This window comes from Tamandua tetradactyla, chromosome 14 (assembly GCF_023851605.1).
Source record: "Tamandua tetradactyla isolate mTamTet1 chromosome 14, mTamTet1.pri, whole genome shotgun sequence".
NCBI classification, from domain to species: domain Eukaryota; kingdom Metazoa; phylum Chordata; class Mammalia; order Pilosa; family Myrmecophagidae; genus Tamandua; species Tamandua tetradactyla.
Genome location: NC_135340.1, coordinates 76,444,191 through 76,461,566, shown reverse-complemented (window position 1 = coordinate 76,461,566; position 17,376 = coordinate 76,444,191). Strand labels below are relative to the sequence as shown.

Genomic DNA, 17,376 nt, shown 5'->3' with positions numbered 1-17,376 from the left:
GTGGTTCTATTTGTCCGTCCTTGAGGTAGGACCACATGATCCTAATCATTTTGGCTTTATATAATGTTTTACTGTTTGGTAGAGTAAGTTTTGCCAACTTGTTCTTCAAGAGTTTCTTTGTTATCTTACCCTTCACATTTCCAAATTTTATAATCTGCTTGTCAATTTCTACCAACAATGAAAGATTGGGATTTTGTTAATAAGTGCGTTGACTCCATGAAAGAGGAACAAAGTGACACTCTTACGAGTCCTCCAGTCCATGAACTTTATATATTCCTCCATTTATTTATATCTGTAATTTCTCATAATATGTTGGGTTTTTTCCTATGTAAATAAAGATCTTGCACATCTTTTGTAATGTGCATTTATTTATATTTGATATATTTATATTATGAATATTTCATTTTTAAATCTTATTTTCTTATGGTTTTGTGCCTAGTATAGAGAATCTGTTTGCACATTAATCATGTATATTGCCCTTATATCCAATAACCTTGTGTATTGGTTTGCTAATCCTGCTGGAAAGCAATATACCAGAAAAGGAACAGCTTTTAAAAGAGAATTTAATAAGTTACAGGTTTACAGTTCTGTGGCCATAAATGTGTCCCAGTTTACCTTGGCTCAAGGAAGGCTGATCTGGGAGGACATGTAGCTGGCATCTGCTGGTCCTTGTTCCTAGTTCGTTGCATCCACTTCTGATGCCAATGTTTTCCTCTCTAAGCATCAGTGGACCTTCACTTAGTTCCTCCAGGACACAATTCTGGGTTCTGGCTTGCTCAGCATCTCATAAGAAGGCACATGGCAACATCTGCTGGACTCTGCACATATCTGGGCATCTGCTTTCTCTGTTGGTGCTCCAAGTATCTCCAAACATCTGTGTCTCTGTCAGCTCTGAAGCAACTGTTCTCCAGGTGTCTGCAACAGAGGTTTCTCTGAAATGTTTCCCCTTTTAAAGGAGTACACTTAAGGATTAGTACACTAATCAAGACCTACCTTGATTGGGTGGAGTCACATCTCCATCTAATCAAAACGTCACACCTACAATTGGGTATGTCACATCTCCATGAAAACAATCCAATCAGTTTCCCACCCTAAACAGTAGATCTGGCTCCACTAGATTGGATCAGGATTAAGTTATGGCTTTTGGGGGGTACATCATAGTTTGAAGCAGGTATGCCTTACTAAACTCACTTTTTCTAATAACTTAACAGTGGATTGTTTTGAATTTTTAAGTTTACAATCTTGTTCTCTGCAGATAATGACCATTCTATATCTTCCTTTCCAATCTTTATGCTTTTTAATTTTTTCTTGCCTTCACAGCCTAGTACTTCCAGAACATTTTTTAATAGAAAGTGAATAATGTACCCCTTTGCTTTTTTTCTAATCTTAAGTGGAAAGGCTTTCACCATTTCATCATTCTGCATGATTTTAGGAGTTTTATGGTACTAGCTTTTATATTTAGGTCTTTTAATCCATTTTTAGTTAAGTTTCATACAGGGTGTAAGATGGGGGCCCTCTTTCATTCTTTTAGCTATGGATATCCAATTTTCTCAGTACTATTTATTGAAGAGACTATTCTGTTCAAATTGAGTGAACTTTGGAGCTTTGTCAGAAATCAGTTGGGGGGTTGCAGGGGTAGATCAGGGGTAGAATTCTTACCTGCTGTGAGGGAGACCCAGGTTCAATTCCCAGCCCATACACTTCACAAAACAAACAAATAAAAAAACAAAACAAACAAAAATTCAGCAGATTTTTTTTTTTTGCTGCAATAATGGAATACTCACATGGAGAAAGAATGAAATGTGACCCTGCCATACAGCATACCAAAACAACAACAAAAAATCAGTCACCCATACATCTGAGGTCTGTTTCTTATCTTGCAGTTTGATTCCATTGATCAATATGTTTATCTTTATACCATTACTACTGTTTTGACCACATGTAACATGCTTTAAAGTTAGGAAGTGCGAGTCCTTCAACTTCATTCTTCTTTTACAAGATGTTTTTGGCTATTCATAGTCATTTTCCTTTCCAAATAAATTTGATAATTGGCTTTTCCATTTCTATAAAGAAGACTGTTGGGATATTGATATTGCAATTGCATTGAATCTGTAGTTCAATTTGCGTAGAATTGATATCTTAATGACATTTAGCCTTTCAATCCAAGAACAGAATATCTTTTTCCATAGGTCTTCGATTTATTTTAGCAACGTTTTGTTGTTTTCTGTATACAAGTCCTTTACATCCTTGGCTAAGTTTAGTCCTAGATATTTGATTATTTTAGTTGCTTTGTAAATGCAATTATTTCTTGATTTCCTCCTCATATTGCTCATTACTAGTTGTTCTAGTTTGCTGGCTGCCAGAATGCAATATGCCAGGAATGGAATGGCTTTTTAAAAGGGGAATTTAATGAGTTGCTAGTTTACAGTTCTAAGGCTGAGAAAATGTCCCAGTCAAAACAAGTCTATAGAAATGTCCAATCAAAGTCATCTAGGGAAAGATACCTTGGTTCAAGAAAGCCAATGAAGTTCAGGGTTTCTCTCTCAAGTGAGAAGGCACATGGTGAACACAGTCAGGGTTTCTGTCTCATCTGGAAGAGCACATGGCAAACACAGTGTCATCTGCTAGCTTTTTCTCCTGGCTTCCTGTTTCATGAAGCTCCCTGGGAGGCATTTTCCTTCATCTCCAAAGGTTGTTGGCTGTTGGACTCTGCTTCTCATGGCTATGTCATTCTCTGCTCTCTCTGAATCTCCCTTTTTCTAAAATGTTTCTTCTTTTGTAGGATTCCAGTAAACTAATCAAAACCCACCCAAATGGGTAGAGACATGCCTCCACCTAATCCAGTTTAACAACCACTCTTGATTAAATCACATCTCTAGGGAGATGATGTAATTACAGTTTCAAGCATATACAGTGCTGAATAGGGATTAGAAAAAAAGGCTGCCTTTACAAAATGGAATTAAGATTAAAACATGACTTTTCTAGGGTACATACATCATTTCAAACCAGCACACTAGTGTATAGAAACATTACTTATTTTTGCATGATCTTCTGCCCCTCCACTTTGCTGAACTTGTTTAGTAACTCTTGTAAATTTGGGGGGTCCTTCTAAATATAGGATCATGTGATCTGCAAACAGTGAAAGTTTTACTTCTTCCTTTACAATTTGGATGCCATTTATTTATCGTTCTTGCCTGATTGCACTATCTAGAATTTCTTGCACAATGTTGAATAATAGCTGTGACAGTGGACATCCTTATCTTTTCCAGATCTTAGAGGGAAAGTTTTCAGTCTCTCACTGCTAAGTACGATGTTAGTTGTAGGTTTTTCATATATACCCTTATCATGTTGAGAAAATCTTCAATTTCTGTCTTTTGAAGTATTTTTATCAAGAGAGGGTGCTTGATTTTTTTCAAATGTCTTTTCTGCATCTATTGAGATGATCATGTTTTTCCCCTTTGATTTGCTAATTTGGTGTATTACATTAATTGATTTTCTTGTTTTGAACCACCTTTACATACCTACAAGGGTTGACTTTATTTATAGGTTTTAGTTTACAAGTATTTTGTTGAGAATTTTTGCATCTATATTCATTAGAGAGAGTGATCTGTAATTTCTTGTCTTGTAGTATCTTTATCAGACCTTGATATTGGGGGGTGTTGGCTTCATAGAATGAATAGGTAGCATTCCTTCCTTTTCAGTTTTTTGGAAGAGGTTGAGCAGGATTTATATTAATTCTTCTTAGGATGACTGGTAGAATTCACCTCTGAAGCCGTCTGGTCATTCTTGGCCTTTCTTTGGTGGGAGATTTTTTGTGTGTGACAGTTTTAATTTCTTTATTTTTGATTGGTTTGTTGAAGTCTTTTATTTCTTCTCGAGTCAGTGTAGCTTGTTCTTGTTTTCTAGGAAATTGTCCCTTTCATCTACATAGTCTAATTTGTTGGCGTGCAGTTACTCACAGTATCCTATTAGGATTTTTTCTTATTTCTGTGGGGTCAATGGTGATGACCCCCCCCCCCTCATTTCTGATTTTATTTGCATCTACTCTCTTTTCCTCTTTGTCATTGTAGCTAAGGGTCGATTTTATTTATACTCTCAAAGAACCAACTTCTGATTTTATTGATTGTATTGTTTTTTGTTGTTGTTGTTGTCCTCAATTTCATTTATTTCCACTCTAATATTTTTTATTTCTTTCCACCAGTTGCTTTTGGATTAGTTTGCTGTTTTCTCCAGTTTCTCCAGGCATTCCATTAGGTCTTTTATTTTAGCTTTCTTCCTTTTTAATGTAGGCATTTGTTATAAATTTCCTTTCAGCACTGCCTTTCCTATCCCCAGAAGTTTTGATATGTTGTGTTCTCATTTTCATTCATCTCGATATATTTACTGATTTCTCTCTCAATTTCTTCTTTGACCCACTGATTATGAGTGTTCATTTAACCTCCATATATTTGTAAATTTTCCAGTTCTTTGTCTGTAATTGATTTCCAGCTTCATTCCATTAGTATCAGAGAAAGAGCTCTGTATAATTTCAATCTTTAAATTTTTTAAGACCTGTTTTGTGCCCTAGCATGTCGTCTATCCTAGAGATTGATCCATGAATTCTTGAGAGGAATTTATATCCTGCTTTTTGGGGGTGCAATGTTCTGTATATGTCTGTTAAGTCTAGTTCACTTATCATATTATTTAAGTTCTCTATTTACTTTTTAATCATCTGGTTAGATGTTTTATTTACTGAGAGTAGTGTGTTGAAGTCTCCCACATCATTGTAGAGACTTCTGTTACTTCCTTCAGTTCTACCAGTGTTACCCTGCTTAGGTGCATAGATATTTACAATTGTTATTTTTTCTTAGTGAATTGCCCCTTTTATTAGTAATTAATGTGGATCTATTCAGATTTATTCTGTTTGGAGTACTTCGGCCTTCTTTGATATATTTATGTCTTTTATAATGGTTGGGAAAATTTCAGCTATTATTTCCTCAAATATTCTTTCTGGTTTTTCCCTCCTCTTTACCTTCTGGGACACCTATGATGCATATGTTTGTGCATTTTCTGTTGTCAGTCATTTCCCTGAGACCCTACTCAAGTTTTTTCTATTCTTTTCTCCATCTGTTCTTTTGTCTGTTCAGATTCATTGCTTGTCTTCTAGCTTGCCCATCCTTACTTCTGCCTCTTAAAATATGCTGTTGTGTGCATCTAGTGTATTTTTAACTTTATCTGTTGTGTTTTTCGTTCCCATAAGATGTTATTTTTCTTTGTATGCTTTCAAATTCTTCTTAATGTTCAACTAGTGTCTTCTTAATATCCTTTATCTCCTTAGCCATTTCCTTGAATTGATTTAGATGTGTTTGAACATCTTTGATTAATTGTCTCAAATTGTGTATGTCTTCTGACTTTTTAATTGTTCCTTTGTGTAGACCATATCTTCCTGAGTTTTAGTATGGTTTGTGATTTTTTTGCTGATATCTAGTTATCTGATTATCTTGATTGGTTTATTCTGAAGATTAGTTTCTTCTCTTGTCTGGGATTTTTTTGGTTGATTATGTTCTTCTTAAGGCTCTTCTTTGAAAGGTAGTTCATCAGTATTTCTCAGCCATAACAGGGTCTGGTACTTGTACAGTGGATGCAGCCAGATACAGAGGGCTCCGGGAGGTGGTCAGGAAAAACTCAAAAAAAAAAAAACTTTTTTATTTTTTTCCATCCTTGTCTCCAAGCTGCACTTTGTTACCTGTCCAGTAGCCGGTACTCTTCAGCAGCCTATTTTCCTCAGCCTTACAAAGGCAGGTTGTTTTGGCCCTTTGCCAGTTCCATCTCTGATGCAGTTTAAACAGTGGCACCAACATTGTCAGACTGGGCCAGCGGCCTCCCACATTCTTACTTTGCCTGCTAATGTCTGGCTCAGCGTTGGGCCCTGTCCCCTTCTGTACTTGTGGGGGAGGACGTCTGCAGCCATCCTAGTCCATAGCTGCCCCCCAGGCAAGGATTGGGCCACCCATCACTGCTTCCCTTGAGGATAGGGGATGAGCGCCAGGAGCCGCAGATGGAATTTCACACAGTCTCTAACCATAGTTTCTCAGTCTCTTTGTCCCCAACTTCTCTGGATGTTTTACAGAGCACCTTGGTCTCCAGAGCCCCAAAACAGTTGTTTTGGACAGTTTCTGCCTGCCTACTCACTGCTTTGGGGAGGCTCTGCAGCTCCTTCCCTAATCCTTTATTTCCCTGAAAGTCTTTGTGTGACATTTTGTATAGGTTTTTTTGTAGATACCTTTCATTAGAATGAAGAAGTTCCTTTCTATGCCTACTTTAATAATTTTAATCATGAATGGGTGAAAAGCTTTACTGAGTATTTTTTCTACATTTATTGAGATGATAAATCATATTGACTGATTTTCAGATATTACATGATTTATTACTCTTTTTTATATATGGAAGGATTTAGTTTGTTAGTATTTTTATTTTTAATTTTGTCTCTGTTTATAGGCAAGAGTAGCTTGTAATTTTCCTAGCCAGCTACTGGTATTAAGATTATATTGACTTCATAAAATGAATTGGGATGTATTTCCTCTTATTTCTGTTATCTAAAAGAATTTGTATGTGATTGCTGTTACCTCTCTCTTCCATACCAGGTAGAATTTACCCATGAAGGTTTTTTGACCGAAAGATTTCTTTGTGAGAAGATCCTAATTGCAAATTCAATTTTTTAATAGTCATACAACTATTCCTATTTTTAATTTCTTGTCTGAAATTTGGTAACTCATGGTACTTATTCTTGAAAAAATGTATACATTTTATTTAAATTTTCAAAATTATTGGCATAAAGTCTTTGTAGTATCTTCTTTTAATATTTGTAGTACCCATAGTAATTGCTACACATTGCAAATGAATGTGGGTTTATGTCTACCATTTTAATAGATGATTTCTATTTGGCTAATCTATTTAGGGACCTTTTTTTTTTTCCTTTTAGTGCCTGCCTTCTTGTGGATTGATTATTTTTCATTATTTCCTATTTTCCCTTTATTAACATGATAATTATATGACAAGAGAGTTATACACTCTTTACTACTCTTTTAATGGTTACTCTGTAAATATGCTGTGTAATACAGTAGCCACTAGCAGATATGGCTATTTATATTTGAATTAATTAAAATTAAGTAAAATTAAAAATTCAGTTTTCAGTCACATATTTCAGGTGCTGGGGGATAAAGAAGATGGGGTACTGCTTAATAGTTACAAACTTTCTCTTTGGGGTGATGAAAAAGTTTTGTAGTGGGTAGTAGTGATGGTAGCACAACCTGGAGAATGGAATTAATGTCATTACAAAGTAGTAATCATACCTCCGTATCCACCCTCCAGTCTTATTTTATATATATAAATTATATATAATTGACAGACAGGTAGTTCTCATTTTGCACATTTCTGATATGCACAAATTTCAGTTACCACAGTATATTATCTACTATAATTGCATAAAGTACAAACTTTACTGCTGGCTCTTGAGTCCACAAATCACTATGTAAATAACAGACACATATTGATCAGTGACCAGTCACAAAGTCTGAGTGATTCATCACTGCACATCTGTTATTTGCATGGGCGATAAACATGTAGTTTTATGTTGTCTTGTACTCTCCCAGTGATAGACCCAGGTGAAGTTTTATAGAAATGTAAAATAGAAACAGAATTGGTTAACAAAGATTAAATCACATCAAAGAAATAAAAGGTGATAATGCTGGAAGTGAAATTTGACTCAAACATAACTGGAGTTATAGAAGAAGTAGCTTACTGCGGGAATGTTGACACTGCTGTGGTTTGATAAACTGTAGATATGCAACTAAAGGAACTTACTAAAGGCAAACTTATTGGCATAAATGGAAAAAGTATTTGTAGATAAGATGAAGGTGTTCCACATAAGTGGCACTGACATAAAATTTCACATTAAATGAACTCTCAGAGATGCTCTAACAAAGGATACAATGTTGAAAGCTGATCCTCACTTATAGAGGAGTATGACAATTCACCAAAGCATAGAAAAGATAGTCACTTCATAGCATCAGTTAAAAGACAAGAAGATGGCAAGCACTGTTCAAATTACTTTTGATTATAAGTTTTCAACAAAGAAATAAAATGCTTTAATTCTCAACATTTCTAATGTATTAAATCAGTGTACTAACTAAATATTTGTTTTACTATTTTTTCATTTCCCTATACATTTAAAATCAACAGAATTTAAAATGTTTTGACAAAAAAATTTTTAAGGTAATGGAATAGTTGTAATTTTTTCCGTTGTTAAATGAGACCACTTTGCCTTTTTTCAACTTGCATGGTCATTTTTATGGTCCCACAGTGTCATACAAAGCAAAGACTGCCTATATATATGCATATAAATGTATGTGTGAATATATGCATGTGTGCACATACCATCTGTTCTTGTTATTAATGGACTCTATATTTGCGAATTTATCTACGTACTAAAATTTGTTACCCTCAAATCAATACTCATGGTGCTTTTGCAGTCATTTGTGAACAAGCCCAGAGGAGCAAAAAAGTTGAGTCACCAACACACACATTCCCAGCTGAGGTTGAACAAAATGATTATTCTTGGCTTCTTGTTTCAAGTCTTATATTGTAAACAAGTTTCCTTTTCATGATATGTTTATTGTCATATTTTTTGCATTTTTGTGCTTTTTGTTGGTGATTTTACTATCTAAAATGGCCCCCAGGCCCAGTGCTAAAATTGCTATCTAGTGTGCCTAAATGCAAGAAGGCTGTGATATGCTATATGGAGAAGATATGTTAGACTAGCTTCTTTCAGGCATGATTGTAGGTCTGCTGGTCAAGAATTCAATGTTAATGACTCAACAATATAAAGTCAAGTGTCTTTGAGAAAAAACACATGTAAAACAAGGTTATGTTTATGACAGTTAAAGTGTTGTCACCTGAGGCTTGCAGAACCTACCTTTATATTTTCCCTAGAAGCAATGGTTCAGTGTTTGCTAATTCAGAACTCACAGCAACTTTATAGAACATAACTACCATGAATAATCAAGAACTAACTGTGTATGAAAAGTATATTATATGAAGAAGTACTTCCCAGCTTTGGCACACATAATTAATTACAGTATAATGATATACAAGAGAAATTATTCATGGAAGCTGTTGCCACTCCAAGCCTTGCTCAGCTGCCCCAGTGGCTGAGGAGATAAATATCTTAAGCACACGTATAACTCATTTGGGCTCCACAGATTTTAAAGCTCCAATATTAGAAGTATTGTAAACTCCTTGAAGAAGGAGGTCAGCAAAGTACTTATACGTGGTATTTTCTCTATAGTTATATTTGAACGACCATATTTGAGCTATATATACTTCTCTTTGAGATTTTTTTTTTGAAGTAAGAACTTTTAGTAAATGTCCTCAAAGGTGTATTTAGTTAATATCTAAAAATATTTTATTGTACTTAATATCCCCTTTCTACAGTTATAACCTATTAAAATATATTTTCGTTATTAGAAACATCACTGTAAAATCAGTGTTAGAAATCCAGAGGTGAAATGAAAACTTGACACAGGAAATAATAAACGGGTGTAAGAACAAATGGATTTGTTATAAGGAAGGCATCTCATAAAAATGTTTCTAGTTAAATTATTTTTATGCTCACAAAGCAAATACAGTTATTAAAAGGAGCTAGATATGAAAATGAGATGCTAGATTATGTGCTCTTTTTGTTCTCCCAAGGATTGACATCAGCTTTCCAGGTAATTTCTTCTGAATATTGGAAGTTTAAAAAATAAAAAAAAAAATGATTGTTTTCAGCATTTAATGTTACCCTCTTCATGCTAATTTGTTTTTAACTATGTTACAATAATGTGGTTGTTGTATTACATTTTTTTATTGTGAAATATAACATATATACAAAAAAGCAATACATTTCCAAGTATATTTTAACAAATAGTTATAGGACAGATTTTAAAATTTGGTATGGGTTACAGTTCCCATCTCAGATTTTTTCTTCTAGCTGCTCCAAAATATAGGAAGCTAGAAGGAATAAATATTTTTTATCATCACAATCAACTTTTTTTCTTTTTATGTGAAAAATAACATATATACAAAAAAGCAATACATTTCAAAGCACAGCACAACAATTAGTTGTAGAACAGATTTCAGAGTTTGGCATGGGTTACAATTCCACAATTTTAAGTTTTTACTCCTAGCTGCTCAAAGATACCGGAGACTGACCCTTTCCTGTCATAGGTTGCGTGGAGTCTGCTTGTGGGTCTCCAAGTCCCGAAAATTGAGTGGTGCTTCACACCCCCATGCCTGCGCTTGGCGGCTCTCTGGCTTCACCATGCCACAAAATGAATATATTAAGTTACACCGTAAACACTATGGCTATCATTTGGATTACCAGGAGAAAAAGAGAAAGAAAGAATGTTGAGAAGCTCATGAACGTTCAGTAAGGGCAAAAAAGATGATTGGTCTGTAGGCTAAACTCTACCATAAACAGCGCCATGCTGAGAAAATAAAATGAAAAAGACTATCAAAATGCATGAAAAGAGAAATACCAAACAAAAGAGTGATGAGAAGACTCCATGGTGCAGTACCTGCTTATCTGCTGAACTGAGAGTGGGCCGAGCTAAAGTACTTTCCAGTATGATTAAACAAAACGAAAAGAGAAAGCAGGGAAATGGGAAGTCCCTCTGCCCAAAGTTTGTGCCCAGGGAGAAACAGAAGTATTAAAAGTTATTTGAACAGGAAAGAGAAAAAAGAAAACATGGAAGAGGATGGTTACTAAAGTCTGCTTTGTTGGAGATGGCTTTCCCTGAAAACCACCTGAATATGAAAGATTCATTAGACCAATGGGATTATGTTTCAAGAAGGCACACATAACACATCCTGAATATAAGGCCACCTTTTGTCTGCCAATACTTGGTGTAAAGAAGACTCCCTCATCCCCGCTATATACATGCTGTCATTGAAGTGAATGTGAACAAGCTGGGCCTTGTGACACAAGGAGGCAAAGTTATTTGGGGGAAATATGCCCAGGTTACCAACAACCCTGATGGATGCATAAATGCAGTTTTACTGGTTTAACAGCAGTTTCATACAAGTAACTCCTTCTAATTATTGAAGACTACATACCAATCAGGAAAACCACCATTGCTATAATGTTTCTGAATACTACCAAACAGTCTTACATATCTGCAGTTGTCAAGAAAACTGTTATATTATTTAAAAAAAAAAAAAAAAGGATTAAAATGGACAAAAAAAAAAGATACTGGAGACTAAAATATCAATTTAATAATTCATTGATCATATTCATTTGTTAAACCCTACCTTCTCTGTTTAACTCCATCCTCACCTTTGATCTTTCTATTCCACTCTTTAGGGATATTTGGGCTATGGCCATTCTGACTTTTTCATGTTGGAAGGGGCTGTCAGTAATATGGGGTAGGGAGATGGAACTATCTGATGTTCTGGAGAGGCAGGGCCCTCCAGGTTTCAGGACTTATCTGGTCCAGGGACCCATCTTGAGGTTATTGGTTTCTGGAAAGCTACACTAGTGCATGGAACCTTTGTAGAATCTTATATATTGCCCTAGGTGTTCTTTAGGAGTGGCTGGAATGGTTTTGGTTGGGGTTGGCAAGTTATGATAGGTAGCAATATCTAACAGAGGCTTGCTTAAGAGTGACCTTCAGAGTAGCCTCTTGACTCTATTTCAACTCTCTCAGCCACTGATACTTTATTAGTTACACTTCTTTTCCCTGTTTTGAGTCAGGATGGAATTGATCCCAGGGTTGGATTCATCACTGGGAGTCATCTCCCATGCCACTGGGGAGACTTTCACCCCTGGATTTCAGTCATATCCTACATAGGGGGGAGAGCTATGATTTCATGTACAGAGTTGGGCTTAGAGTCAACATACTACTTTTTCAAATAGAAGCACCACCTTGAAAATTCGCTATTTTGTCTTTTGGAATTCTAAAATCAGCTCATGTTTGTAAAAAAGTAAGACTTTGAGCAGACTGGTGTTTTTGTGTATCTATCTTTGTTTTTAAAGCATAGGAAATCCTATGGGGTGCTTTCATTTAAAATAACCCAGATTTTAATAATCTAATTTTTACCCTAAGAGCCAAGTATGTCTTAGAGATATAGAGAACATTCAAATACTATAAATTTGATTTTATCTGATTTGATTTGATAATAGGCAGATATTTCTCTAGAAAATCTTTAAAGATGTACTTTAATTGAATTACCAATTGAAGTACCAGCATTTTAACAGTTGTCATTGTTAGAGATAATTTTTGTGTGGATATGTGTGAATTCTACATTTAGCCAGTATTTTAGAGTTAATACATATTTCCTTATACTCTGAATTTTTAGGTCATTTTTATTTACAGCCTTAGTTACTAGACTTCACAAAAATGTGTATTTCTCCTCCTTCTAGAATGTATTTAAAATTCCTTTAATGTCATTGAAGTCTTCTAAAAACATCTTCAGGGAGATTGGATAACTTGTTGGTTTTTTGCTTTTTAAATCCTACAATTATTTTTTCTTCTAAGTTTAATGTTTTATTTTAGGGCATATTGATGCATTTACTTCAAAGCTATTCCTGCTTGAAGAAATTACCTCAGAAGAATTAAAAGAAAAGCTTTCAGCCCTCAAGTAAGAACATTTTCGTTGCGGTAGGAATTGAAACCTTGTTAATATGATCCTAATTTTCCTTTATTTCTAAATATTGGTTAAATTTAAATCATTTATTCTCAAGGCTTTAAATTATTTTAAATAATTATGATCCCTTGACCCAATGTGTAATCCATATTATCATCTCCATCTCCATATTAAGTATAATGCCAGTAGCTCCAGTCCTTCTCCTTAAGAAAAAAGTGAAAAGAATGAGAGGGACTCACCATCTTCTGAAGTGCATAGAAAAGGATTTACCTACCCCTTTGCAGGGCAGGTAAAGGATAGAAAGTCACTGACTCGTCGGTCTCAGGATTGTGTACACTGATTTGGATACCCTAACTTCTAAATGCTTGCTCTTCTGCCAAGCATTTTTTTTAATGTTCTTTATTGTGAAATATAACAGATATACAAAAAAAAAAAACAACAATAAATTTCCAAACATTTTAACAAGCAGTTATAGAAAAGATTTCAAAGTTTGGTATGGTTTGCAGTTCCATAATTTCAGGTTTTTCCTTCTAGCTGCTCTAGGACACTGAAGACTAAAAGAAATATCAATATAATGATTCAGCAGTCATTGATTTATTAAATCCTATCTTTATTGTTATAACTCCTTTGATCCTTTTCCCAACCTTTAGGGATATTTGGGCTATGCCCATTCTAACTTTTCATGTTGAAAGGGGCGTCAACAATATGGGCTAGGGGGATGGAACTAGCTGATGTTCTTGGACAGGCTGGCCCCTCTGGGTTTCAGGATTTATCTGGCCTAGGAACCATCTGGAGGTTATAGGTGTCTGGAAAGTAAATTTAGTACATCTAACTTTTTTAGGATTTCAGATAGAACCCTAGGTGTTCTTTTAGGTTAACAGGAATGGTTTGATTGGGATTTGGCAGACCTCGGCAGTTAGCCATATCTAGCTGAAGCTTGCATAAGAGTAGTCTCCTGAATAGCCTCTCAACTCTATTTGAACTCTTAGCCACTAATACCTTATTTTGTTATATTTCTTTTCCCCCTTTTGATCCTGAAGGCATTGTCAGTCCTACATCCAGGGCTAGGTTCATCCCTGGGATGTCTACATTGCCAGGGAGACTTTCAACCGTGGATGTCATATCCCACATAGAGGAGAGAGGAGTCATTTTCCTTGCAGAGTTAGGCTTTGAGAGAGGCCACATCTGAGCCACAAAAGAGGTTTTCTGGGAGTAACTCTAAGGCATAATTATAGGTAGACTTAGCTTCTTCACTACAGAAATAAGTTTCATAAAAGCAAGCCTCGAGATTAAGGGCATGGCCTATTAACTTGTGAATCCCTAATGTTTGAGAGAGTATCATGGGTATCCCTGGTGGGAAAGTTTAATAGTTCCATATTTTTTCTCGAGTCCCTAAGGGACTTTGCCGATACTTTTTAATTATCTGTCCAACATACTCTGGGATGTATACAGGTATTATATTAAGTCAGGTATTATTATTTAACAGACAGAAATGAATTTATTCTAGTTAAGTGCTCCAGGTGCCTAAATGCAAAAGAATATAATTTATGAACATTATTGATTTGAATCTGTCAACTTGCAAAGAAGGGATGGTGGTGGTATCTCCACTTATATATGAGGAAACTAACTTATCAAGTGACTTGCCCTAGAGCACACAGCTCAGCTAGATCGACAGCCTTGGTAATCCTGCTGCATAGTTTTGACTTTGGGTCCTGATACAGTTTTGTAAGGGTCCCAGATTTAAACCTTGAATTCTGCTTGTATGTAAATATATCCACTTCTGTTATTAGTTTGCTTCCCTTGAAAGTTAACTTTTCTTTTCAGATATGAGTAGAGAATCTTTTTAATACCCTGCTCCTTGCTTCTACTCTCCTCACCCAAGTGAAAATCATTTTTCAAAAAAAGATAATAAAGAGTTCAGGCCTAGAAGAGATACTGAAGAAATATTTAGAGTAATATTTTTCATTTCCCTTTAACTATCCTGCTCCTAATCAGCAGCTTCTCTGGCAGCATACATTTAAAGTACCAGTCAGTTTCTTCAGAAGCTAATTCGCTGCCATCTCTAAAAGAAAAATTCTCCTGCAGATTTAGGTCTGCTAGAGACTTCTGAAATTTTTTTTCTTTTTTTGGGGGGGATGGTGGTGCATTGTCCAGGAATCAAACCCGGGTCTCCCACGTGGAAGGTGAGCATTCTATCATTGAACCACCTTGCACCCTGAACATTTTTAACAGTACATAATTTGAACATAAAATAGTGACCTCTTTACAGCTGCTCTGACTTGCACAAAGCCAAATTAATACTTTATGACTATGAAGGGAACTCCAGAAATGGCAGAAATGGCAGTAAATATTATAATTCAATCTACATCAAAATAAATTTTGATATTTCATGTTTTATCCTTTTACTGTTTCCTTTTTAAAAATATTTTCATTGTAATCATGAACCATTTTTATGTATACAATTCAGTACAAATGGTTCAACCATTTGAACCATTTTTATGTATACAGTTCAGTAATGTTAATTATACTCACAGCATTGTACCACCTTTACCATCATCCATTACCAAAACATTTCATCATCCCCAAATAGAAACTCTGTACCTATTAAACAATAATTCCCCATTCCCCTCTCTCTCCAACCCTGGTAATTTCTAACCTATTTTCTGTCTCCATGTATTTGCCTATTCTAGATATTTCATATAAATGAATCATACAATATTTGTCCTTTTGTTCTGGCTTATGTCATTTATCGACTGTTCCCTTTTGTTATTGAGAGCAGTGCTCTTCCTGAGGAACTGTAATTGTTAAGAGTTAGTTTTGAGTGGTGTCATTTTATGTAGATTTCTTCTCTTTAACAGGATTTCAAGTTTATTTAATATCCTCCAACACATCCTAAGGAAATTAAGTAGGTAAGTATTTTTTTTTAACATATTTCTTGGTTGAAAATTCACAGAAACCTTGAAAATATTCTGTTAGGGATATATAGAAAATCTTAGAAAAACAGGGTTTATTTTATTCTATCAGAGTTCATTTGTACAAATATAAGTAAACTGATAATATGATAGTATCATATTTGATGAGTTGCAACTACATTTTCCTATGAGGCTATTGTTTTAGATTTCTATTTCTGCTCTTACAAGTTACCACAAATTTAGTAGCTTTTAACAACTCATTTATTCTCTTACAGTTCTAGAGGTTAGAATTCCAAAAGCAGTTTCACTGGGATCACGTGAGCAGGGGTGGTTCTTTTTGGGGGTTCTTGAGGTAGTATTTGTTGTCTTGTCTTTTTCAGCTTCTACTGCCCACAGTATTTTTTGCCTGTGGCCCATTCCTCCATCTTCAGAGAGTATTTCTCCAGTCTCTTTTTCCATTATCATGTTACCTTCTCCCCTTCTGTAGTAGTGTCCCCTTTGTGGTCTCTTACAAGAATACTTGTGACTACATCATTTGGCCTAACTGGATAATCCAGGATAATCTTCCCATCTCTAGATCTTAGCATAATCATATCTGCAAAGACCTTTCTGCCATATAAGATAATATATTCACAGGTTCTGGGGATTAGGATATGCACACTTTGGACCTACCATAAGCTATAGTGTTTTCATTTTCAGAATGAGGAAGCAAAATAGAGCTAATGGTCAAATGTCATTAGGTCCATGGCAAATCTTAGAATATAGATTCTCCACCTAATAATTTATCAGATGGTTTTGTTATATGAACTTATGCATTACTTCTGTTTTGCCCTTGCCAAAAGAGAGGATGGAAAACAATTCAAGTGCCTGAACTTAAGTTAAAATCTCAAAATTCTAGAACTAAGTCACCCATTTAACCATATTGCTGTATAACTGAGTATCAGTTCCCTTATATTCATAAATGGCAGTGTTGTACTTGATAATTGCCTACATACTTTTCAGTTCTGTGATTCTATGACAGGATTTTTATTTTATGTTTTCTGTTATCACATACAGTGCTTATATGTATATGCAGTGCTTATATGTAATTTATTAGATCCTTTTTGAAATCATATTAATATCTTTTTTGGTTTGTGTATTGGTAGTTTTCTCTTGCTGCTGTAACAAATTACCATGAATTTAGTGGCATAAAGCAATGCAAATTTATTTTCTTATTGTGTTCTGTATGTCAGAATTCTGACTTGGGTCTCACTGAGCTAAAATGAAGGCATCTGCAGGTAGGCTGTGGAAATGATCTGTTTTCTTGCCTTTTCCAAATTCTAGAGGCCACCTGTATTCCTTGGCTAGTAGCTGTCTTCTTCCATCTCCAAATCTGACAAAGCTAAGTCATTCTCATGTCACTTCACTGACCTTTTCATAGTCACATCTCACTTGATTTTCTTCCCTCTTCCATGTTTAAGGATATTTGTGATTACATTGAGCCCACTTGGATAATCTGAAATAATTTCCCCCATTTTAAATGTCAGCTGACTAGCAACCTTAAATCAATCTGTTACCTTAATTCCCCTTTGTCATGTGTTCTAGTTTGCTAGCTGCTGGAATGCAATATACCAGAATCAGAATGGCTTTTAAAAAGGGGAATTTAATAAGTTGCTAGTAAATGCCCAATAAAAAGCATCCAGAGATTCCTTGGTTCAAGAAGGCCGATGATATTCAGGGTTTCTCTCTCATCTGGAAGGGCACATGGGGAGCAAGGCATCATCTGCTACTTTCTCTCCTGGCTTCCTGTTTGATGAAGCTC

The 17,376-nt window shown here is 35.2% G+C and overlaps 1 protein-coding gene and 1 pseudogene across 5 annotated transcripts in view; both read left to right on the top strand.

Annotated features, from left to right (window-relative positions):
• Positions 1-17,376, top strand: part of ICE2 (interactor of little elongation complex ELL subunit 2) — a 98,550-nt gene that overhangs the window by 69,636 nt on the left and 11,538 nt on the right. For all 5 annotated transcript variants that reach the window (XM_077128077.1, XM_077128078.1, XM_077128080.1 and 2 more), the window contains 2 exons: positions 12,573-12,657; positions 15,522-15,572. In XM_077128077.1, the coding sequence (XP_076984192.1) occupies positions 12,573-12,657; positions 15,522-15,572 (136 nt within the window). The remainder of the gene's footprint in view (positions 1-12,572; positions 12,658-15,521; positions 15,573-17,376) is intronic.
• On the top strand, positions 9,941-12,565 carry LOC143656204 (ribosome biogenesis protein NSA2 homolog pseudogene; annotated as a pseudogene).